General features: G+C 35.1%; 1 protein-coding gene across 29 annotated transcripts in view; it reads right to left on the reverse strand.

Annotated features, from left to right (window-relative positions):
* Window positions 1-26,233, reverse strand: part of MYCBP2 (MYC binding protein 2) — a 266,736-nt gene that overhangs the window by 82,088 nt on the left and 158,415 nt on the right. For all 29 annotated transcript variants that reach the window (XM_072760790.1, XM_072760789.1, XM_072760784.1 and 26 more), the window contains 10 exons: window positions 25,601-25,688; window positions 23,170-23,219; window positions 20,581-20,753; window positions 19,089-19,233; window positions 16,033-16,248; window positions 12,128-12,183; window positions 8,292-8,407; window positions 4,773-4,870; window positions 3,946-4,062; window positions 2,847-2,987 (listed from right to left, as the gene is read on the reverse strand). In XM_072760790.1, the coding sequence (XP_072616891.1) occupies window positions 2,847-2,987; window positions 3,946-4,062; window positions 4,773-4,870; window positions 8,292-8,407; window positions 12,128-12,183; window positions 16,033-16,248; window positions 19,089-19,233; window positions 20,581-20,753; window positions 23,170-23,219; window positions 25,601-25,688 (1,200 nt within the window). The remainder of the gene's footprint in view (window positions 1-2,846; window positions 2,988-3,945; window positions 4,063-4,772; window positions 4,871-8,291; window positions 8,408-12,127; window positions 12,184-16,032; window positions 16,249-19,088; window positions 19,234-20,580; window positions 20,754-23,169; window positions 23,220-25,600; window positions 25,689-26,233) is intronic.

Below are 26,233 nucleotides of genomic sequence, written 5' to 3' on the forward strand. Positions count from 1 at the left end.
GCTCATGGCCCATTACCAGGCCATATCATTCAGTAAAATCCTCTAACTATGAAATCAAATGTAAATATCTACTTTATCACACAAACCACCTATCCTTCTATCTCTTTAACTATAGTGTACTTATATATATATCATTCTAGGATTTAATTAGGCCTCCAGTCCCTTGGATCCTCCACTTGTCCTTTCACATTTCTAACTCAGGCAGGCTAAATTCCACAGTTGGTGATCTCAAGTCCTCTTTCATCGGCATCTGAAATTTTGTCCCTATTTTTCTGTCATAGCAGCACCAAATTCCAGGCAGCTATAATCTACTCCTTTGGCATATTTGATTCTAGACACTTAGAACTATGGATGAGGAAGGGCATCCACAATGGATCCATCCATTGGTCTCACTGGGTCCTTAGTGGCCCACTAATCCAAAAACAAGTAGTTTTTCTTCACATCCCTCTCCTGTTTCTCTCAAACATTATTCCAAATCTTTACTGCATTTCTAAGTCCTCTAACTTAAGTCATTTGTTTCAATCTTAACTGATGTCTTTCCTCTCTCCTATTTTATAAAAATCATGGTCTCCTTCAACCTCTTCCCTTTCTCCCTCCATCCCTAAAAACTTACCTACTGCCACACATATCCCCTTCCCTCCCTCACAAAACAATTCTCCAAATGTGCCTCTAATGCCATTTTCTTCTCCTTTTTCAGTCTTCAGATTTTAAAAAAAATATTTTTAAAGATTTTATTTATTTATTCATGAGAGACATACAGAGAGAGAGAGAGAGAGAGACAGAGACAGAGACAGAGACAGAGGCAGTGGGAGAAGCAGGCTCTATGCAGGGAGCCTGATGTGGGACTTGATCCTGGATCTCCAGGATCACACCCTGGGCCGATGGCAGGCACTAAACCACTGAGCCACCCAGGGAATTCCAGTCTTCAAATTTCTTATTTACATCATTTCTTACTTACATACCAAAGAGGTATTTCTCTCTTTTTACTGCATTTTTTAATTTATAAGGATCTCAAGTCACTATCATTCGCAAAAGAAAGGGAAAACCTCAGGCTTATCAATAATACCAGCCATTCTGAGTTATCTACATTAAAGTAGAACTCATGACATTCTTCAACATAAAGGCTAGAAAATATCACAAGTCACTTCATATCTTCAATATTCTGCCTCCAGATTTTTTCAAATAAGTCAGTGACAACTCTTTCACATTCCAGTGAAAACCCATCAAGAAGTATTTGTATGGCTTACCCGTTTAGCTTTCTTTCTTCTACTTGTTACTGCTCTTCTCTCTCTGACCTCAGGAAGATTGTCTATTACAAACTGTCTCTTGAATGGGGTTTAAGACCATCAAATAATGGAACGCTGCTGTTCCAAAATGAAACCACGGGATTTAAAACTTCAACACACAGCATCTCTTGCTCCTCCTTTCTACCTTTGCTTATTCTTGTTTTATCTGTGTGAATATCTGCCTCTTACCAAAAGCATCTCCTCAAATGAGCAAACAAAGCAATAAGAAGAAAATTTTGGAGTGGGAGAGATGGTAAAGATAATGTAATTTAATACAATGCCTTATCAGGGATAGTGGAAAACAGTTTCAAACCATTTAAGGCTAACTTCTTAGCCACAGACAATAAAGAATTATTATTTATCTTCCAGACTAATCTCTCCTTCCAGGGGGTCAAAATATTTTTCATTTTTAAATGCAGATTACAGATCTGAGGAAAGTTAAAGAAGATCTGGTTTATTTATTCAAAACTTGGTATTTTAATTATACATTTATCATTTTAGCTTAACCTCAGTAAAACAGTATGCCAACACTCTCCAAACCTTAACACATACCAATAAGTAAAAAATACAGAGATATATCTCTCCCTACTGTAGTATTACAAAACATTTATAGAAGAACATAAAGAAGAACGAGATCAATAAATATAAAAGGAAGTTTGATTATTTCTTTTCCCAAAGAATCATTTATAACTGTCCATTTGGAGCACATACTCTGGACTATCAAAGAAAACAAATAATACACTGAATGGCTTGATATAATAAGCTAACTTTATATACTGATTTTTAAGAAATTCAACTGTTTAAAATACTAAGGTTTTTTTAAAATAAAGTTTTACCAGTGCTATTTATGAACAGTCTCATAAAGAGTATGTATATTTGATGGTGATGAAAAGGAAGAAATATCCTATGTTTCTGTTTAAATTATAAATAAGGCTATGGATTACTATTACATTTACAGTAATAAGTACTCTAAGTACTCTACTGCATTTGTCAAAGAGGTTCAATGAGTTCTCTGACACTAGGATTTAGCTTCAACTCACTATAATACCACTAAAAAGACTAAAAATCCTTCTTATTTTTACACAATAGTAATATAACACAATAGGATTAATAAGCCAAGAAAGAAAAGATTCAAACTTAGACAAAACACAGAGAACTAATTACAAAATGGTAACATACAAGGAATATGTTTATACAGGTTTTTGAGTGTATAATTAACACTGAATTCACAATCTGTAGTTTGGAATTCATTCCAAACATTAGTGTGAATAAGAAAGGAAAAAAAATAAAAACTATACTCTCAATCCCTACCTCATTGAAAGGAATTCTATAGGCCTCATTTTATTTTATTTCCTCCTGCCTGTGTGGATCATAGTAATACTAAGGTCCTTAGTCATGCCAAACTCCACCTTTGTTACACAGCTCTTAAGAATCAAGCACTTATGAAGTAAAAGTTATTTAGTTGTGGTTTACCTCAGAACTGAAAAGCCTTAATTAAAGAAAGCCCTGTAATGAGGATACAGTGTACCTATTATGCGTTTTAAAACCACCTTTACTTACGTCAACAGGGACCAGAAGACTCTTGCCAAGATGCTGATTGAAGGACAGGCACCAGGCTTCAGTGTAACCATTCATGTTGGGAACATACTTCTTTATTGTCTCATCATTCAGTCTCAGCCATACACCATCATCATTGTGGATCTATGGAAATAAGCAACAAGAACAGCCATATCCACCTGTAAGTCCTATGAAGCTAGCAACACCAGAAAGGCTACAAAACAGGCAAACAATGGTGGACATGAAGATTAAGAATCTAGTTTCTGTAGGAGGTAAGTAAAAGAGAAACTTTAAAGAAAAAGCAGCAAAGAATGATGAGCAATGTGGTAATTCACATGGTAAGATATAAAAACAACATCACTTAGGAATAAAAGCACAAAGAAATCACACATTAAGAGACTTTAAACATAAAATGTTTGTCTCTCAAAAGTTTGTCTCTCAAAAGAATGTAAGTTCTTCCCTCCCCTCAATTTAGACTTTAATAATCAGAAGTTACTTGGTCGTATTACTATAAAAATATGTTGTCAGAAATTAAAGTAATATGTGTGTGTTTTGAACACATTTTAAAAGCAAACAGCACTTAAAATATTTGACAACTGTACCCATTTTCAATGTGTACTTGTAGAGGTTCAAATTCTTTTTTTTTTTTTATGGTTTTATTCATCCATTTGAGAGAGAGAGAGAGAGAGAGAGAGAATGAACGGTGGAGAGATGCAGAAGGAGAAGGAGAAGCAGGCTCCCCGCTGAGCAGGGAGCCCAAAATGGAGCTCGATCCCAGGACCCTGAGATCCTGACCTGAGCCAAAGGCAGACCCTCAACTAAGTGAACCACTGGGGTGCCCCCAGGTTCTACTTGTTAATTAACTTTCTTTCAGATTAAAAATATAATTTTATTTATTTTAAGATATAATTTTAGTTACTTTTTTGCTATAAAGAAAAAAAATGTATGAAACTCAATGAACACATCTCACAAAATAATTTTCCAAATACTATCCAAACCAATTAAAACATACTAGCAGAAAATTTAGTAACCTGATTATCATGCAAACAATGCAAAAACTTTCTGTCCAAAATTTATTACCACGTGTTTCTTTATAAATTACCTCATCAATGAAAGTGATAGTTCCATTGACTTTTACTATGCCTATCTGCTCACTTTGGAGGGAAGGGTGGCTACGGATACGGAGTCCTGCACTGTCCTTGGCCACAAATTTTCGAACCTGGGAAAGGCAAAGACAGACAGTTGAGATGGAAAATTACAGAATAGAGAGCTTATAAGTAGTAAGAAAATTAAACAGATTTGGAAGTTTTATAATTCTGAGAAAGTTTTCAAAATTATTTGTAATTGTTTTCCCTGTGTAAGGAACAGTGGTTTATTTATAACAGAATTTTACAAATATTAAAATGTACATATTTATAATATCCTTTCTAAACTCTGAAGACATAAAAAGGAGAAAAGATTCATTTTTTTTAATCTTTTGTACGATACAAATTCTATTACCAATATTTCCTTTTTAATAAGTAGTTTACCAAAATTCCTATACTTAATTTTTAGATGTCAGGAATTTTTTTTTTTTTTTAGATGTCAGGAAATTATTTATTCTTTTAACAGCATAAGATACCTTCCTTGCAAACTTTATGCACTTACTTTCAGTAAAAATGTTGTTAATTGTAAATTTTCAATAACTGAAGTATGCAAGGCCTACAAATTACTAGTGCATTATTCAAAGAAGCCTCAAAGTATAGGTCCTACAATTTAGAAATGATTAGAATTACCACAAAATACTCTTCAAACTTATTTATGGATATTTAGAATTCAAATACTGAAATCAACTAAAATATGGGATGTTTGATGACCACCTTGAAGCATCAATAAAGAAAATTAATAAATGTCTGACAAATTCTGATTCTGATTTCATTCTATCCTAACCTTATTTGGTTGAGGTTCTGTCTTCGGTTTGACCAGCTGAGTTCCTGGTGGTATCATCCCTTTTGGTGGGTCTTTTACTTTAACTTCAAGGCCAGCATCTGTAAGAAAAGGAAGACAACTGTAACGTTTGAGAATACAAGGGAGGAAGGATCCTTAACCTAACCTTATGTACATTCACAGACTCTTTTAAACAAATATCTAAATTCTTTTTTAAGATTTTATTTATTCATTCATGAATGGCGGGGGGCAGAGACAAGGGCAGAGGGAAAAGCAGGCTCCACACAGGAGCCCCACACAGGACTCGATCCAGGGTCTCCAGGATCAGGCCCTGGGCTGAAGGTGGCACTAAACCACTGAGCCACCAGGGCTGCCCTCTAAATTCTGTCTTTTTAAGGTGATTGATATTTAGAAGCTAAAAAACAGACCTTTTTAAAAACAAAACAAAACAAAACAAAATAACAAAAAAAACAGACTCTTTAACTATGGAGAACACACTACAGTTACCAAGGGGAGGTAGGTTGCAGGGATGGGTTAAATAGGTGATGGGGATTCGGAGTACATTTGCTGTCATGAGCAATGAGTGTTGTATGGAAGTGCTGAATATTGTATACCTGAAACTAATATTACACTGTATGTTAACTAACTGGAATTTATCTAACTTTTTAAAAAGATTTTATTCATTTATTCATGAAAGACACATAGAGAGAGTAGAGACATAGCCAGAGGGAGAAGCAGACTCCTTGTAGGAAGCCTGATGTGGAACTCAATCCCAGGACCCCAGGATCACAACCTGATCCAAAGGTAGGTGCTCAACCACTAATTCACCCTGGTGCCCCAACTAACTGGAATTTAAATAAAAACTTAAAAAACAACAACAACAACAAAAATCAAAGCTACAATAAGATATGACCTTATGCCTATCAGAAATGGCTAAAATCAACAACACAAGAAACAACAGATATTGGCGAGGATGCGGACAAAGGGGAACCCTGTTGTACTGCTGGTAGGAATATAAACTGGTGCAGCCACTCTGGAGAACAGTATGGAGCTTCCTCAAAAAGTTAAACATAAAACTACTTTATGATCTAGCAATTGTACTACTAGGTATTTACCAAAAGAATACCAAAATTCTAATTCAAAGCGATATATGCACCCCAATGTTTATGGCAGCATTATTTGCAACAGTTAAATTATGGAAACAGCACTAGTGTCCACTGACAGAAGAGTGGATAAAGAAGATGTCGTGTATATAAACAATGGAATATTACTCAGTCATAAAAAAGAATGAAATCCTGCCATTTGCAATGATGGAACTGCAGTGTATAATGCTAAGTGAAATAAGTCAGAGAAAGAAAAATACCATATGATTTCACTCATATGTGGAATTTAAGAAACAAATGAAGAGAAGCTAAAAAAGAGAGGCAAACCAAGAAATAGACTTCCTAACCATAGAGAACAAACTGATGGTTACCAGAGGGGAGTGGGTAGGGGATGGGTGAAACATGTGATGAGCACCGGGTAATGTATGAAGTGCTGAATCACTATACTGTACACCTGAAACTAGTATCACACTATGTTAACTAAATGGAATTTAAGTGAAAATTTTTTAAAAAAGAGAAATATTTGAAAAATGGCCTTCGTATTCCAAATGAGTGTCTCAGAGGTTCAAGAAAAGAGAAGGGGCTCCTATTCTTTATGTGGAACAAAGAAATGATATTAAAAAAGCGTAAAAAGGAAATCAAGAAATCTTTATGAGGGTAAATGTAAGCTCACAACATCAGATTGTTGCTGCACCTTATCATCCTATCAGATTACATCAGCTACACCAATTACCATTCTGACCAGCAGGCAATGCAACATGGTGGTTAAACCCTGGGGTCTCATGTTAAGACTGTCTTGGTTTTTCCCACATCTGTCACTAATTGTCTGACTCTCTGTGCCTAAATGTTTTCATCTGTAAAATGAAAATGAAAATAGCACCTACCTCACTGAACTATTGTGAGAGTGAGACAATATATAAGGTGTGCATAAAACAATGTAGGCATATAGTAAGTGCTCAATAAACATTAGCTTTTAATATCATCATTCTTCTAATGAGTTATTATATATCCTTGCCTAGTCAAGCAAGGTCTCAGCCTACTGACAGTTTGGTCACCTTGGGAAAAAGTTGAATTCGAAATGTAGGAAAGAAAATGGGTGATGTTAAGTAAACATGAATGATTTTCTTCAGTTTCATTTCAAACAACAAATATAAATGGATTTTTCTTATCTACCGTGTATCAATTTTCTTCAGCCCACTATTAGCATAGATTAAGCCATTCTTGACTACCTCCACTTTTGAATTCTATAATTTGTACCTCTTGTGTGTCACTATTATATTCTACTTCAGGTGATTTTGTTTGCCCATTTTAGCTTGCAATCATCAGTAATTGTTAGCATTTAACAGGAACTGTCTTCTCTAAAACGTTTTGCTCAAAACCAACTAAAGTTTGTTGAACTAAAGGCTTTATGGATATGTTGAAATAAAGGAGAGTGCAACAAAGACTGAGGATAAAGGTCTCTGGAACGGTATAGGGGAATCTGACAGATCTGATTCTATACAGTTACATCAATGCATTTTCTATACAGTTACATCAATGTAAAGTGTCTCTTTACCTTCACTGTAAAAACAAACTACTTAAACCAGAATTCCCCAAGGGTATTTTGGTGGAATGGTAATCAGTGTTGCTTTTATCTCCACCTTGACTCCCTCTTCCCTATAGGCTAAGGATCTCCGGATAAGGGTTAAACAAAGTTAGACAAGATTCTTAATTTCAGAGCATTCAGAATCCCTTCTATGTTAGTGTGAACCGTATGAATGTCTAAGATGAGAGTTTTAGGTTTTCCCAATCTATCTCATCATAGAAGCCCTTTCTCTTGAAAAGCATCAGGAATTATTGTTATAAGAATTCATACTGAGAAACACTTATTAGAGTTTCTTGTTCTACTGTTGTCCTACTTTATGAATAGTTTAATAAAAAAGAAAAGTAAAAGGTTAATGCCCAAAGGAGAAGCAATATACTTTTCAAAGTTAGTGGTGGATAAAAGAAATTCATTCATTCATTAAGTATTTATTGAGTGGCCATTATGTGCCAGGCACTGAGCTAGACTGGGAGATACAAGGATGAATGAGATGGTCTCTGCTCTATGCCAGGAAAACATACAAACCATCATGGGGAGATAAGGTATGCACATGGTTATAAATTTAGCAACAGAGAGGAGATCATACCTAAATAGTCACATTAGAGAATAGAAAAGGAGTCATGAGTGCTATAATGATATCAGAAATTATTAAAAAATTTTGAGATGTTATGAATGCACTAATAAAGTACTCATTGTAAAGGAGGAAATGAAGCTCCAAATAAGTAATGAAACTTGTCCATGTGTCTACAATATAAGTTAAGGAGAAAATTAGAACAGAAAGACAATTTTGATTCTGGCTGTTTGCACTAAGTAACTCATAACTTAAAAAAAGAATACCTATTTCAATGCCATCAATGGTCACATGAATAGTATAGAGTCCAATAGCCCCTGGAGTCCAATTTGCACAATAAGTACCATCGTTATTGACACGGATCAGCATATTCTCACTGGGTCTGAAAAGAAATAAGATGGATACTGGAAAATTTGCTTTTGGTTAAATAGCTGAAAACATCATTGAGATAATTTCTAACTGTATTATTACAATAAACGGTAGTCCTATTGTCCTGCCTGGATAGTATGTGTTCCTATCCAGTCCTATACTATCCAGTCCTATTGTCCTGGATAGTATGTGTTCCTATCCTCCAAAATGACTGAGTTTCATTTTTTTCTTCCTTTCCTCATTCTCAGAGGATCATAACCTCACCATTTTTTTCAGTGTGAAACTGAAGCAATTAGATACAACCCAAAAGTTGTAATCAGATTAATAAATCTAAAATTTATTTATTTATTTTTAATGCATTCTTTTTTTTTTTTTTAATTTTTATTTATTTGTGACAGTCACAGAGAGAGAGAGAGGCAGAGACACAGGCAGAGGGAGAAGCAGGCTCCATGCACCAAGAGCCCGACGTGGGATTCGATCCCGGGTCTCCAGGATCGCGCCCTGGGCCAAAGGCAGGCGCCAAACCGCTGCGCCACCCAGGGATCCCTAAATCTAAAATTAAAAAAAAAATTTTTTTTTTTATTTATGATAGTCAGAGAGAGAGAGAGACAGAGAGAGAGAGAGAGAGAGAGGCAGAGGGAGAAGCAGGCTCCATGCACCGGGAGCCCGACGTGGTATTTGATCCCGGGTCTCCAGGATCACGCCCTGGGCCAAAGGCAGGCACCAAACCGCTGCGCCACCCAGGGATCCCCAGATTAATAAATCTACTTTCCATTTTTCTACCTTCTGTCCTGTTGTAATGCAAGGAGTGCCCCGGGTCTTATTTAAAGCCAGCCCCCTCATTTGTGCTGTGAATCTCATTCCTCAACACTTCCATGCTATAATTACCTTGCTCGTTCTCTTTCATTATCAATTTCTCCCACTTTATTAAACCATTCTATTTCCATCTCATTTCTATACAAACTTCAGAATCTCCCTTCTTAAACACCCTTTGGTACTACAATAATCTCTAATAAAGTCTCATGTCCTTTTTCCCATTTATGTCAAAACTCATCTAAAGAATTGTCTAAATCCCTCTCCATTTCTTCATTCCCAGTTCTCTTCCACAACTTATTCTAGTTAGGCTTTTGTTCCCAGCACCACTCACTGCAATCATTTCTGTTGGTCACCAATGACCCCAAATTCAATGGTCATTTCTTTATCCTTAGCAATCTCTCAGTAGCATTTGATAGTTGACAACTCCTACTTTCTTGAAATATTTTCTTTTTGCTTCTGCAACGTTCTCCTAGGTTTTCTTCTAGTTTCTTAGGATTTTGTTGGCTTTCCTCTTACCACCTTTTAGCTTATGGAATGTCCTAGAGTTTGGGTCTAGCTCTTCTTTCTTTCAATAGCATCTCCCTAGTTGATTATTCATCCACTCCTCAGTTTTAAATAGCATCTTTATATAGATGACTCCAAATTTTGTTTCTCCCCTAAATTTCAAACTGAAATATCCCCACTTAGATAACCAGGAGGCATCTTAGCATCTCAATTTTAACATATCCAAAGAAGAACTCTATTTCTCACTCATCCCAGCACCCAACAAAACAGAACAAAAAAAATGCCCACTCATTTCTCAGACTTTTTGACCCTCATAAAAATCATGATACTCTACATCAGAAGTCAGTAACATTTTCAGTGATGATATTTTAGTCTACTGTGCCAGTCTGCCATACTAGTTAACTCTACAAAAAGTAGCCATAGACAATACATTGTTAATGAGTAAGACTATGCTCTAAAATAACTTTCTTTACAAACAGGCCTGATATGGTTTGCAGGCCAAAACTGGCCGACCCCCATACTGCTATACTGCTACATACTATATATATCATTGCTGAAGCTGAAAAAAATCTACAATCCTTCTTTAATCTTCTCTTTCTTTCACTTCCTATTTCTATTCTGGCAGCAGGTTATCAGCTTCAGCTTCTGAGTACCCCAAATCTATCCAATCTCTTCATTCCCACTTCTAACTCCCTCCTACACCTCCTCCAAAACACCTAACAGTCTCTAGCTCATCTCTCTGTTCCCACTCCTGCTCTGCTCCTCTGTAATTCATTCTCCAGAGAGTAGCCAGAATGATCTTTTTAAAACTGTAAGTCAGATTATATCACTCCTTCACTTAAAACCTACTAAATTAATTTGCATAGAAGAAAATTCAAACTCTTTGACTTAGCTTACTTAGTCCCTATATAATAAGGCCATCACCTACCTCTCTGATCTCATCCTCAACCATTTTCCTTTTTGCTTACTACTCTCCTGCACCACTCTCTTCCAGTTTCTCAAAGACAACAAGGTCTCTCCACTCTAGATTTTCACTGCCTAGAATGAACTTCCTCTAAATCTTAACATTGCCAACTACCATCCAGCTCTCCAATCAAAAAAGACCACCTCACACAGGCCTCTCCTATCACCCAATACTTTGGTGGCCTATCCTATCCCCATCACTCTCTATCAAAAAACCTTACTTATTAATCCTGTTTTGTTTACTTATAGTTTGTTTCTCCACAGGAATGTGAATGTCCTAACAACTAGTACCTTGTCTATTTTGTTCATACAAGTATCCCAGAGCCTGTATCAGTTCTTCACACAGCAGATGCTTAATAGTATTGCTAAATAAATAATGCATTTACTTGAGACTATTTTTTTTTAATTTTTTATTTATTTATGATAGTCACAGAGAGAGAGAGAGAGGCAGAGACACAGGCGGAGGGAGAAGCAGGCTCCATGCACTGGGAGCCTGATGTGGGATTCGATCCCGGGTCTCCAGGATCGCGCCCTGGGCCAAAGGCAGGCGCCAAACCGCTGCACCACCCAGGGATCCCTACTTGAGACTATTTTAATTAGGTTTAAAATGCCTAACGTACATGAAAAACTATTTACTGGCAAATGACCATTTTCTCTTATTTAACATGTTATAAATCTATACAGTTCATATTTATTTTATAAAAATCATATGTTTCCATTGTATGGGTGTTTTGTAACTAAAATTAAGCTTGAGACAGAATGTTAATTCCCTATTTCTAGACAAAGATACATTCTTAAAATTTGGCTATTTTTATAGGAAATCCTGTTTTGAATCCACGTTAGAAGAAAGTCACAACAACCTGTTAATTTTTAATAAGTCATGTGATATTATGAAATGTGTAAGAATTTTTTCAGGTTCACTTTGGAGCTTCTTCTAAATTTTATGGAGGTAGTAGTCTCTTCATCTAATAATTTTTTCAAGTCTTCCATTTTAAAAAGCACTTCTCCTAACAAGCAAATAAAGTAATAAGTCAAAAAAACTGCTCAAATCTGGAGTTAAAACTACTCAGGGGCTGAAAAAGTAAGACCTCAGAATTAAAATACAAGCACAACACACACTGAAATCACTTTGTAACTCATTAGATGAAGGAGAGAAGAAAACCCTGAAAAAACAAACTAAACAATCCTAAACAAGCCAATATATATCTTTTTAGATACTACCTAGTCTTTCTCTAGTATCTTAGTATTATGTAACATACTGGCAGTATTGCAATATAAATATATTCTATCTACAAAACTACACAATATAAAATCTATAGTAAATCTCTACTGGAAATTAAAAAATGCTATAAAATATCTACTTAAGGAAAATGAAGTTGGAATGCAGTGATTTCAGTTGCAGCAGGTGACAATACATGTCTTGGCTATGTGTTGCAAAAATAATACTTACCTTTTAGGAGTTGGTGATGCAAAACGCAGTTCTTCAAATGAGTAATTTTCATAAACCTTTAAAAGAAAGAGACGAGAAAGAATCCAGTAAAGTAAGAAATTCCATCAAGACCAGTAACTCATTAGAAATATTCTTAAGGCAGTGATAAACAATAAATGGTGCTGAGACAACTGGTTCTCCACACAGAAAAGAAAAACTCAATTACCTGCCTCAGACCCTTTACAAAAATAAATTCTAGGTATGTTAAAGACTCCAATGTAACAAACAAACAAATTTAGAGAAAAAAAGCATCTTTTAAGTACATTAAAATTTTAGATTTCTCCCCAAAGATACTATAAATAAAGGGAAAGGATAAGCCTTCACCTGGGAGAAGGGGATTTGCAATCCACGTAACCAAAACAGGGTATGTATCCATAATATAAAGATTGCTGCAACTGGACCTGCAGAACAATCTGTTTCTAAATAAAAATAACAAAAAAGTCCATAAAAAATTAGGGTGAAATGTAAAGACAAAAATGGACTGTAGGTACCTGAAACTAGTCACATTATTCCCAATATTCTTATAGTCCTGCATCATTGCCCAATTGACCATTATCTTCCAAAGTTCATGTAAAGTTCTCCAACTGCTCATTCACTTCTAACTTATATTCATAGTAAATAAAAGAGGCACACCCACATCATTCACAAGCCTCTTTCCTTTCTCTCACCCTTCCTATTTTCATGAATGTGATTTAGAAAAGATCTAGCTGCCTTTATCTACTAAAAAAATCACAAATGAGAAATATGCCACTTAAGGTTAGGTCTAGCAGGAAAACCCATAGTTCCAGATTCCCAGCACAGTGTGTTTTCCACTCCACCATTTCCCCTCAAAATACATATCATTACATTTACTAATGAAAGAATAGATCATATCTTATTTTTCCATCCTTCACAGTATTTGTCTGACTGCTGAGTAGTACACACTATGTGTGAACCGCTGATCTAGAAAATCCCTTTCCTTGAACATGCATGGATATCTCAGAGTCAGTGTGGGAATGATATTCTGTAAATGCTCTAACCCTAAGACACTCTGAATAGTCTTGAAAAACTGCATCCAGTTTTGGTAACTGGATTTTCAAAAGAAATTGTACAAATTGAGGCATGTTCATAGGAAACTAAAAGAATGATGAGGGAGTTAAGGGGACCAGAAAGTAAATCCCTTACATAAAAGTGGGAGTGAATAAGAATGTTTATCTTTGAATTCTTTAAGTCACTGGATGACTCACCCAAAACTCCAGCTTTTTCATCCAAATCTTCAATCTCAACAAACTTAACTCCAACTCTACTTTAGCCACTCACACCGAAAGTCACAGACCTGTGACATTCCACGGAATTTTCTTTCTCAGAATCACAACAAAAGGGCCTGCTCAGTTTTCTGCTTCAGTGACTCCTATGGTATCTATTCTTAGATTACTAGTCCTTTCCACCCCCTACTCTCTCTCTCTCTGGATCTGTCTCTCATCCTGTCCAAACTGATTGGGTTCTATTGTCCTTTCTTTAACTACCATCTGCTGAACTCTCCCCTCTCACACTATTCATTTGTGGAGTTCTCTGGTAAAACTTCAAGCTGAATCAATCCAAATGATTACCTTATCCATGTTCATATGACACACTGCAATGTTAAAACAGGATCTCCAGTTTCATCTGATTTTTCAAAGATAGCTGATAAATTTTATCTGTTCTCTTTCAATCTCCACAACAAATATTTCATTTTCCTCCCTTTGTTTTAAAATCCTGACCCTAACATTCATCAGTCCTAATCCAATTTAAAAGTATAATTACTATCATAATAAATAATTCTTTTGGCTGCACAATTTATAAATTCCCTAGCAACTGAATTAATTACTTTCTTTTTCCTCTCCTGTAGTATAAAAGAGGAAATACTCCTATTTAAGGCCCACCTCATCCCTGTAAAGAGTCTGGAGCTCTAAACTCTGTTATTATCTCTCCACCCATCTTACTGGTTTCCTTCTTCTGTATTGTCTCAACAGTATTAAAACATCCAAGTCTTTCTCTATTCATCTCAAACTCAAAAGCCTTCACTTGATTCCATTTCCTCTGTTTTCTTATAGCCAAACATCTTGAAAGACTTAATCTACTCATTTTGTTTTTATTTTCACTTCCTCTGCATCTATAAATTCAACTTACAATGCCTTTAAGACTGCTCCTGCCAAGATCATCGATGAATTCATTGTTTCTAGATCCTTTTCAAAACTTTGCTTCTGCAGCTTAACACTATTAACCCTTCCCAAACTGCTCTTTCCTTTACTTTCAAGATATGCCATAAAGTAGTTGGAGGAAGTCCTCAGGAAAATCAACTATGGAGTCAAACTCCCTGACACTTGTGTGGCCTTGAACAAATTACTTAACCTCTCTGTGCTTTAGCTTTCACATATGTAAAATGGGAATAAAAACAGCAATTTATAGGGCTATTGTGAGGATTACATAAATTACTGTATGTTAAGTGGGGAGAAAGTGGCAAAAAGTAAACACTGGTCCTAGCTTAATGTCTTACCTCTTTGGCTAATACTCTTGGCTTCTTTATTTTTTTTCTTTTTTTCTCTTACCTATTTTATAAACCAATGTTTCTCAAAGTTTAGGTTTTGAATTTGAATCACTCTGCATAGTCACAAATTCTTGAACCTCTCTGAAGATGTACTGAATCTAAATCTTCATATTATTGGAAAATCTCCTTTTTAAATAAGTGCTCCAGATGATTTTGATGTAGACAGAAGTTTGAGAATCACTGATATTGGTGTTTCTCAAGATCCTGTTTTGGAACGTCTCCCTTCACTCAAAATGGAAGATATATTTCATCTGCTTCCATGATATCATGAGTATTCCAAGTGCTAATTACTCTCAAATTCTTTTCTTGAGGTCGGATCTGTGATCTTCTCATTTGCATAGACAATGTGAATGTATCTTTTATATATAACTTTGCATGGATATTTCAGAGATATCTAAAACTTATCACATCCAAAATGATTATCTTCCTCATCCAATATCTGTTCCTCCTCCAGTATTGTAAATCTTTCTACTTAAGGTCAAACTGAATTTCACCTTTTAATTCTTACTTCTCTTTACTCCATCCCCTTCAGCCATCAAGTCTTACTGACTAAATATCTTTTGAATCTCTTTTCATTAGTTCAAAGGATTAGCACATCTCATCGCACTAAGTCAATAATCTACTAAAGAGACTTAAGCTAGCCATGCCTTTTGATCATCTGTCCAATTATTCTCCATATTCCACTATGATCTATATAAAACACAAATCTAATTGTGTTGTTCCCCTAACTGAAAGCCTTCAATGGCTCACCATTGTTCTCTGTTACTGGCACAATTCCTAACTCCTGCTTTAACTTATGCTCACCTTGCTAATTTAGTATAATGTTGCCTATGAAGAGAACTAAATATGCTACACAAAATATTTTTAAACATGTCTAAAGGCATTGTAGATCAAAAAGTCCCAAATAAGTAGGAAACCCAAAGACATGAGGCTGGCATGTGAGAAAACCCAAAAATTGAAGGTGGCGAGGTAAACAAATTCCTGAAGGGCTGTCCTAGGAGAAATGGCAAATCGAAAATAGACAAATACTTTTGTAGGAAATGAAATTCAGTTTTCAGCCATTTCAATCTCTGACTGGATTAACTTGATCTATTACTGGAATCCCCCTATGCATCTGCCAGAAAACAAATGAAAATCCTCTTTGGAGGAAAATAAATCACCCCCCCTAAAGTATTCCAAGCTTGTATTTATCAATAGCTCTCTAGACCTGAAATATTGTGTCTACATTTGGATCACTGAAATGTCTGTTAAATGAATACATAGTAAATAATAAAATTTTTCTAGCAGTGAAATAAATTACCTTCATCATTGTTATGGCAATATACCGAGCCTCCTTCACTATCATTGGTTCATAAGAAACATCCAGCTTTGGTGATGCCAGCCCGCCAAAGGTCATATCAGTATTAGAAGGTGCAGCTGCTACTGCAGGGCTGCCAGGGATCCTTTGAGGTTTTTTCACTTGCTCTTGTTGTAAAGATGTTTTTTTCTGAGAAACAGGAACGGCTTTCACTTCCACCTAACCATATCACAAAAACCAAATATTATTATTATATAATTGTCCATGACACATTAAAAGAAGCAATTAACAAGTACAGACCCACAACTCCATAAATTTAATGTGACCACTGGTCTGTCTTGGGCATTCCTTTCAGAGGTGTGCCAGAATGACCACAAGATAGTTCTACAATGTGAACCTGGAACACATCGTGTAAAAGAGGCCTTGATTTTTGGAATAAATAACCACAGATATCAAAACATAAGATAAATTCTACCATTCATAAAATACAAGATCGCAGAACAAACCTACACTGAATTCTTGAATTCTTGCAGGGAATAACATTAAATTACTTTATCAGGTAATTCAAGTATGAATGCTTTTACACAATCTCCACATATTTTAAAGCACTAATCTTGGGTCACCAGGGTGGCTTAATCGGTTAAGTGTCTGCCTTTGGCCCAGGTCATCATCACAGGGTCCTGATCGAGCCCTGCATCAGGCTCTTTGCTTAGTGGAGAGCCTGTTTCTCCCTCTCCCTTCTGCTCATGCTATCTCTATCTCTCTCAAATAAATAAATAACTTTATAAATATATATATAATTTATACATAATAAATTATATAAATACAATTTATTACATAAATTTTTTTAGAAATCTCAATTTTAGCTGTAATGTTCTGCAGAAGAAAATGTACTCCATTAAGAAGACTTAAAAAATAACACATAATAAAAAAATTTGGACTGACATAATGCCCTGGAAATACTACAAATCAATCCTTCCTTCCTTCCTTCCTTCCTTCCTCTCTCTATTTATTTACATTTTTATTTATTTATTTATTCATGAGAGACACACAGAGAGAAGGCAGAGACACAGGCAGAGGGAGAAGCAGGCTCCATGCAGGGAGCCCAATGTGGGACTTGATCCCGGGACTCCAAGATCACACCCTGGGCCAAAGGCAGGCACTAAACTGCTGAGCCACCCAAGGATCCCCTCCATCTTATATTTAAATTACAGAAGTTTAAAGGTATATAGTAAAATTCTTCAGCTTATATACACTGCCATCATTAAAAGCTTTAAACTTTAAATGTAATAAAAAGAAAAAAAGGGAAAAAATAAAAAATAAATGCTTTCAAATTTAAAGACACTTGACTTTTTAAAATTACAGCCACTAATTTTATACATATATTTTGATTTAATCTTTGTTTCAACAACTATATTTACTCTAAATAAATTAACATCAGAAGCACATTTGCCCATGTACTATAAACCTTGAAGTAAATTACTGAACAATTTTATAATGAGTACTGAGATATTGTAGAATAATAGCTATTCTGCTTCCTTTTACCAACTACTCTGTAAGTGAGCAGGATTTTGTGGCTTAATCAATTCTAAGATTCAAACAACCAAATCACTTTGTAACATATTTTTGAAGGGGTGGGGGTGGCTGGGGAATTGCCTATAACAAATTTTCATTCAATACACATTTTTTTAGAAATATAATAAAAGTTTTAAATGAGATATTTACATTAATTGTATCATACTGGATTCATTTTATGCATCACAATATGCTCCAAAATGTCATTATTAACTAAAGTTTCAGGAAAGAAGTATCCAAATAACTATATTCATTAATACAGCACTTGATATTTCCATTCTCCTTTTTTTTTTTGCCATCCAAATTCATGTATTTCTATTTTTTTAATTAAGTTTCTGATTCTAATTCCAGTATAGTTAATTTACAGTGTTTCAGGTATACAATATAATTATTCAACAATTCTATACCTTACTCAGTGTGTTTATCACACTAAAGGTATACTCCTATCACCTATTTCAGCCACCTTCCAGCCCACTTCCCCTCTGGTAACCATCAGTTTGTTTTCTATAGTTAAGAGTCTGTTTCTTAGTTTCTCTCTTTTTTTTCCCTTAGTTTTGTTTTTTAAATTTCACATATAAGTGAAATTATTTAATATTTGTCTTTCTCTGAATTCTTTCGCTTAGCATTATACTCTAGCACCATCAATGTTTTTGCAAATGACAAGATTTCATTTTCATTTTTTATAGCTGAATAATATCCCATTGTGTGTATGTGTGTGTGTGTGTATACCACCTTTTCTTCATCTCTTCATCTATCGATGGACACTTGCACTGCTTCCATAATTTAGCTATTGTAAATAATGCTGCAATAAACATAGAGGTGAATGCATCCTTTTGAATTAGTTTTTTTGTATTTTAGGGTAAATAACCAGTCGAGTATGATTACTGGATCACAGAATAGTTTTATCTTTAGTTTTTGGAGTCTCCATCATGTATTTCTAATTTAATATATATCAATATTATATTTTAAATGTTGTTTCAACAGTACCAAATCCAAAACGTATGAGTCTTTTTTTAATTTAAATTCAATAAACATTTAGTGTATTATTAGTGTATACAGTTCAGTGATTCATTTATCAGTCTTATACACCAGTGCTCAGTACATCACGTGCCCTCCTTAACGTCTATCATCCAGTGTATTCGAGTCTTTTAAAGAATACATAAAAAATTTTTAAATGTGTTCTTTCACTGAATTACTCAACCACTATATATTAAGGGCCTTCCCTCTATGTGCATATATGGACACTTTCTTATCCTTTCCTTGAATCACCATAGCTCCTAACAAAATGCAAGAAACAACAATCTGGAAAAGCGTGTACTAATTAATTTAAATAAATCATTTAAACAATTTTTTGGCTTCTTCTATTTATAAATATAAAAACAGTACTGCAAATAGACTCTAAAAATCACTTGTGTTTTCTAAAATTTTATTTGTTAAAATAGTTAGTACTTTGATGACTATAAATTTAATTCTGATATAATTACCTTCATATTTGGAACATGTACCACATCCCCATACTGGTCTTTTGTTTGAACAGTTATGGTGGTAGGCCAACCACAACGAATATCATCCTTGTTAAGGATTAAAGATGTTTTCTGAGGATCAGCATAGGAGTCTGGCTGAAGCCACCTGGCAGTGATGAAAAAACAAGCAAAACTAAACATTCATAAATATCTTTAATGATTAACATGAAATTAAACCAAATGAATAAAACTTGTATCAAACGAAGTGCTAAAACGGTATCTTCATTTCCCACCCAGTGACAATCACGAGCATCTCCCTTGCAAATTGTTAATGACAAATTCAATAAAAAATATGCCAAAGTATAGGAGATTTCTGATTTTAATAAATAAAATAGAAATAATTTTAAAATTAGAAAACTTGAAATTTTAACATGGCTGACATAAAATAACTGAGAAAATGAATTTAGGTTATATATATTTGAAGTCCTAAGTACACTCATTCTTACTGAGGAAGGTGTGCTGTAATCTGCCAGCCTGAAAACCTGGGAAAGAACAGCTCCTCTGTAAAAGCGGTGATAGAAATGGCATTCTGTTTGCTTGAGAACAGCAAGGTTAAAGATACACTGTTAATTTTCTCTTTACACAATTTTTCAACTATTGTCCCGTACTACCTTCCCTTCCATGAAAATTCTGTCAAATTTCTATACTTTGGGATATTCATTCTTGAATTCATTGTATGATCTACATTCAATGTTGTCCTGGGAGATGAGTAATAACTAATTCTGTCACATTTGGGAAATTCATTCTTGAGTTCATTGTATGATCTACATTCAAGTTGTCCTGGGAGATGAGTAATAACTAATTCTGTCACATGTTACACAAAGTTAGCAGTGAGGCTGACTTAAAATATTTTCTGTTCTCCAGTCAACATTTTGGTTTTTGGTTTTTAAAAACTACAGAGGAATCTCTTTTTAAAAAAATAAAACTGGGAAGAAATTAGACTTTTCTATTTATTAGTAAGATCACACAAGCCAGTCTATTGTTTTCTTTTCATTAAAAAAAGAAAAGCAAACAGTAACAAAATCAATGAGAACTTTACAACCTCAACTGATTACACTTAAATTCTTTTCTTTATATTTAAATTCTTAATTTATATTTGTATTATTGGTAGACTTCAAAAGAAATCTTATTAAAATAAAATACAGTGATAAATTTTATTCTAGATAGTAAATGTTACTATCAAATACATACACTTCTCAATTATTCCATGTGCACCAATTTTTTAAAATAAAAGTTCACCTAGGAAACTTTAAAATCATCAACTACCATGTATTTTAAAAACATTTTAAAGTATTTACCATTTTATATTTCAGCAAGTTCAAAACACACAAACCAGATTATTTTTGGCTGCATTTTAATATCCTAATAACTTTCCCTTTGTTTCTCTTCAGAAATGAAGACTGAGGCAAGTCTTGAAAGTCAGTAATTGTAGTACTTAAATAAAGCATATTACCTTGCAAGCCTCCCACCACTTGATCCTGGAACACAAGCAATAAAATCATCCAGAAAGGACTGTTCATTGCTTTGGATTTGAAGTGGTAAGTTTCCTTCAAGTGCCTCTAATATAGTTGGTGAATGAGAAAGAGCTAAGCCCTTTCCAAGAATACCAGAATGGGTTTTGCACACCTGATGAGTAAAAGAGAACATTTATGTGTTTTAAAAATGTAAAATTTTAATTACTTGAGTTTCTTGAACTTGCACACAATTTTAGGTAAGCCTTTCTGGGGAAAGTATTTTCTCTCCATGCTCCAGTACTCCTTTAGTCTAAAAGTAGATAATATCCTCAGAAGGGAAAAAGATGGGATAATACTTCCGGCCTCCTTTCTTCCACAAAAATAAGTAACACATCAGAGATCTGCATACTAGCCAAGACAGTACACCTCTACCCATGCTAGCCCTCCATGTGCTATGTCCCCATCTGTCTGCACCAGGCCTCTCTTCTGCAGGCAGCTGTGGAGGTCTCCCAATTTTTGTGTTCCCATTATTGGCATCATTTCATGTGGATTATCTCTGCTCTCTTAGGTAGGTGGGTACCAAGGTCCTGCCTTGGGCTGAAAGTGGACAGAAGCCTGACTGTGGCTGCACATAAACTCCATTAGCCTGTTAAAGCCTTAATTAAAATTAAGAAAAACGGGTAGACAAAGCTGAAAGTTTAGTTCTCATTGATGTGACAAGCAAGTCTTATGTTTTGGAAAGACCTGCTTTAAATGCTGAAATTCTAGAAACTTTTTAGTAACGATGTATTTCAAAACAAAGTATTTTTCATAGAAAAGGATTATACTTCCAGTACTATCACATTTATATAACAGTACCTTTGCATTCTACAAGATACAAGACACAAAAACCATGATCTTTAAAGTCAAACAGACTTGAATTCAAATCCTGACTTTGGACAAGTACTATGTGCTCTTGAGCTAACAAGTTACACACAATTCCTGAATTTGCAAAATGTATAAAGTGGTGATCAAATAACATCTCTTTACTATGACTATTATAAAATTTAAATTATATAACACATATAAAGTACATACTACATTGCCTAAAAAGTAGCAGGTCTTTTTTTTCTCCCCTTAAGATTTATTTTATTTGATAAAGAGAGAGAGAGAGAGAAAGAGAGAGATAGACAGAGAGAGAGAGAGAGAGTAGGAAGGAGCAGAGGGAGAAAATATCCAAGCAGACTCCCGCTGAATGCAGAGCCTGACACTGAGCTCTGAGCCCAATGAGGGGTTTGCTCTCATAGCCCTTGAGATCAGGCCTGAGCTGAAACCAAGTGTCGGATGCTTAACTTAACTGACTGAGCCACCCAGGTGCTGCAAGGAGCAGGATCTTAATATATGTTAGATCACCACAAGCCAAAAATATGGGCAATCTGGGACATCAGATTTTTTTAACAGAAACACAATAAACACCTCTTAGTATCTGGCCTAAGTGACATTTTATAAACCACAATAATCCCTGTAATAATGAATAACATATGAGTTCCTTAATGGTTCTGTTTGATACTGTATTTGGTTTTTTTTTTTGATACTGTATTTGTTAAATGTTTATTGAGTTTTTGTATATCTTAAAGTAAAAAAAATTAAACTTTAAAAAAAAAAAAAACAAACAAAAGCTGGTGGATCTTTAAAACCCAGAAGTTTCTTAATATTATTGAGGATACCAGGGCTCCCTACAATTAAGAGAATAGTGATCAAGATCATGGACTTTGTAACCCAATGCCAGAGTTCAAATTCTAGCCTGGCTGCTTACTAGCTGTGTGATTCTGGGCAAGTTACACAAGTTTTCTAAGCCTCAGTTTCCTTACTTGTAAATGGAGGTTAAGAGTCTATCTTTCATGGGGCTGCTGTGAGGAATAAGTGAGTTAAAAATATGCAAAGTGTTTAGAATAGTAGTTGACACGTCAAGATCAAATAAATGGTTGTTTCTGTTATTACCACTGTGATCAATTCATCTCAGGAAATAAATAAGATGCAAACTACTAGCTATAGATATTAGAACTGAATACTAGCCTCTATCTCCTAATTAGTTGAATTCTTAGACAAATCACAGAATTTCTTTGAACTACAGTTATTGTAACTGTAAGGTACAAGAGATAAAACTAACCTCAAAATGTAAATCCTAAAATAAATAATATTAAAGATACCATAAACTATAAAGTGCTATATAGACATTATTTTAATTATTACTACTAAAACTCTTTTTCCTATTTTTCTAACTGGTAAATAGAACTTCTTTCAAGATCCAATTTAATTGTCGTCAGTTCTGCAAAGTCCTCCCCTATGCCCCCGACCCTTGGTAACTTTTCTTTCTCTAGCAGGATTTATATCTCACTCCAGATTTAACAACTATCATGCAGCACAGTAAGAGCAGCCTTGGGTTTCTCTCACCAAGAAATTATGAACTATGTATTTTTATTCACCAATGAACAGAATGAAGTACTTATTGAAAGTACTATATTCAAGAAAAATAAGGTTGATCTAAATGAAACTACTGCTTTGAAATTAATGTATAAAATTTATCTTTATGATGTTTGGGACAATACCTGCAATGCAGCCTCTTCAAGAATTTCAAGATCTTCCTCTAATTCATTACCTGTTATGTGAATGAAAAGTTTCACCAACATATATCAGTATTTAGCTTAACTTTCTAGTCTTTTGCATTCATTACACCTTTTTCACAGTTCCAAAATTCCAGACTGAAAGACTGAAAAGAACAACTAGCATTCTGGCTCAGTCTCAGTGCTTTACATTTTAAGATGTAATTTTCAGTGCAAATATAAACCATAATTCTCAAGGCAATACTCAAAAAGTATTCATTGTGTGATTTGCAAGATATATACACTCTATTATATAACATACAACTACATAAATATATACTCTATCTTGCAATATATATTTTTTGAGCATCTGTGCAAGTATGTACAAAAATTGCCATTTCAAAAAATAGATGGCATATAAATTTGAACAGGTATTAACAAATTTTCTTCAAAGGTTACACCTATTCTTTCATGTAAATAAAACACAAGATGTCTCAATTGCTCATACATGCAACAACATCCAGGAGGAACAGGGGAACTGAGAAGTATGGAAGGGAAAAGGAAAAGGGAAGGGAATAGAAAAGGGAGAAAGAGTAGAGAAAGAGAAGGGAGGAAAGAGGATGAAGTGGGAAAGGTAGTCTCAGACTGAGGGGCTATTGATAGACTTCTAGGGGTGAGAATTGGGGAAATATAATAGTAATGTGTTTTATTTCCAAACACTGTAAAAACACATCTTAAATCATGTCCAAGTATCATAGGATCAGTAAAGATTTTTAACCTTAGTTTCATCTTTACCATCCGGATTATAAATCAACTTACAGATCATACAAATTTGTATCATATTAAGAGGTACTATCTCTGCTACTGCCTCATTTCTCTGCTGTGCCTCACATGAAAACTCTAGTTCTAAAGAACTATCTATCTATTCAACCTGTCTCCCCATTCTGACTACGCATTCTCTCACTCCATTCTAAAGGCCTTCTGTTTCTCTCATTTTATTGATCTATTTCTTGTTCAGCATATAAATAACCAACAAGGTTTTCCATCCAATGACAGACTTTAATTGACTTCTCAATTACATTCAAAAGGCTGATGAATGGGGGATCCCTGGGTTTGGCACACCTGCCTTTGGCCGGGGGCATGATCCTGGAGTCCCGGGATCGAGTCCCGTGTTAGGCTCCCAGCATGGAGCCTGCTTCTCCCTCTGCCTGTGTTTCTGCCTCTCTCTCTCTCTCTCTATGTCTATCGTGAATGAATAAATAAAATCTTAAAAAAAAAAAAGGCTGATGAATGTCCACTCTCTCCTGGTTTTACTCCTTGGTTTTCTTGTTTTCCTTGGTTTTCTTGGTTTCCTGTGTTTCTGCCTCTCTCTCTCTCTCTCTCTGTCTATCGTGAATGAATAAATAAAATCTTAAAAAAAAAAAAAGGCTGATGAATGTCCACTCTCTCCTGGTTTTACTCCTTGGTTGCTGTACCCCAGGGTGGTTTTTAAACCCTCTTCCACTTGCCTGTCCATTTTTGACACTCTGGCAAATCCCACCTTTGATCCTGGGTGATCTTGTTCTCATTTGCATTCCTCTTCCTAGCTTATCTTTCACATGGTCTGTCTTTAAACATCAACTGTTCAAATGACATTTCCACTGACTTGTCCCCTGAGTGCCAGACAATGAATATTCAATGGTCTACCTGGTATGTCCACTAAGATATTTTTTGAAATATTTTATTTGACAAGAGAGAGAGAACATACAAGCAGAGGGAGTGGCAGAGGCAGAGGGAGAGGCAGGATCTCTACTGAGGAGGGAGCCCAATGCAGCGCTTGATACCAAGACCCCAGGATCATGACCCGAACCAAAGGCAGACGCTTAATTGACTGAGCCATCCAGGTGCCCCTGATATGTCCACTAAGATATTTTTAAAATATCTCAAACTTTTGGCTTAATATCACATATCCAGTGCTCAACCCAGTGCCTGGCACATAGCATTTCTGTGCCTAGGGAGGGCTTTTTTTTTTTTTTAAAAGATTTTATTTATTCATGAAGGAGAGAGAGAGAGAGAGAGAGAGAGAGAGAGAGAGAGGCAGAGACACAGGCAGAGGGAAAAGCAGGCTCCATGCAGGAATCCTGATGTGGGACTTGATCCTGGGTCTCCAGGATCAGGCCCTGGGTTGAAGGTGGTGCTAAACCGCTGAACCACCGGGCCTGCTCCCTAGGGAGGGTTTGTGTGCATGTTTGTATGTGAAAACAAAAGACCAGAGGATACTATTCAGTCTTCATTAAAGAAAATCCAAACTATCAGTATATTAAAGTTACTGCTCATGAATGTATGGGACTACTGAATTCATTTTGCTAATTTATTTCAGAATGTCATAAAATAAACATATTCTACTCTTGAAATTAAAAAATATATATATAAACACCTAGTACTTGACCAGACTTACCAATAGGAAGTGCTAGATCCTTTTTCATCAAAGCTGCAGCACAAACTCCACCAAGATTGGCTAGTTCTTTTTCCAACTGAATGACTCCCTGGAAAGAAAAGAAAGAAAAGAAAAAAAAGAAGAAAGAAGAAAAAAAAAGAAAGAAAGAAAGAAAGAAAGAAAGAAAGAAAGAAAGAGAAAGGAAAAGAAAAGAAAAGAAAAAAGGAAAAGAAAAGAAAAGAAAAGAAAAGAAAAGAAAAGAAAAGAAAAAAGAAAAGGAGAAAAAATCAGCTGCTTTAAAAAAATTTTTGGAAGATAAAGTGGATTGTAAACATAATGTGATTTGTATCCAAGCATAACTTTTGATACCAGAAGGAAGAACATGTTGGTGAGTGGTTAAATAGAGAGTGGAAGAGGGTCAATAATATGTCTTCTGCATGTTATAAGGTCCGGGCCTATAGGTTAACTGTCCAAAGAGTTTGTCATTCACTACTTTGAAGTAACGTGATCATTTTTTTCACCTGTTGTTTTACTGTATGATTTGAAACATTTAGAAGAGATAGGAAATTAGTCCCATTGTGAAATCAGGTTCTATTATGTACTCAGGAAGGTAGAGCCACCTGAGCAGATTTGGAGCAGGCACAATTATACTCT

This window comes from Vulpes vulpes, chromosome 6 (genome assembly GCF_048418805.1).
Source record: "Vulpes vulpes isolate BD-2025 chromosome 6, VulVul3, whole genome shotgun sequence".
In the NCBI taxonomy this organism is placed as follows: Eukaryota; Metazoa; Chordata; class Mammalia; order Carnivora; family Canidae; genus Vulpes; species Vulpes vulpes.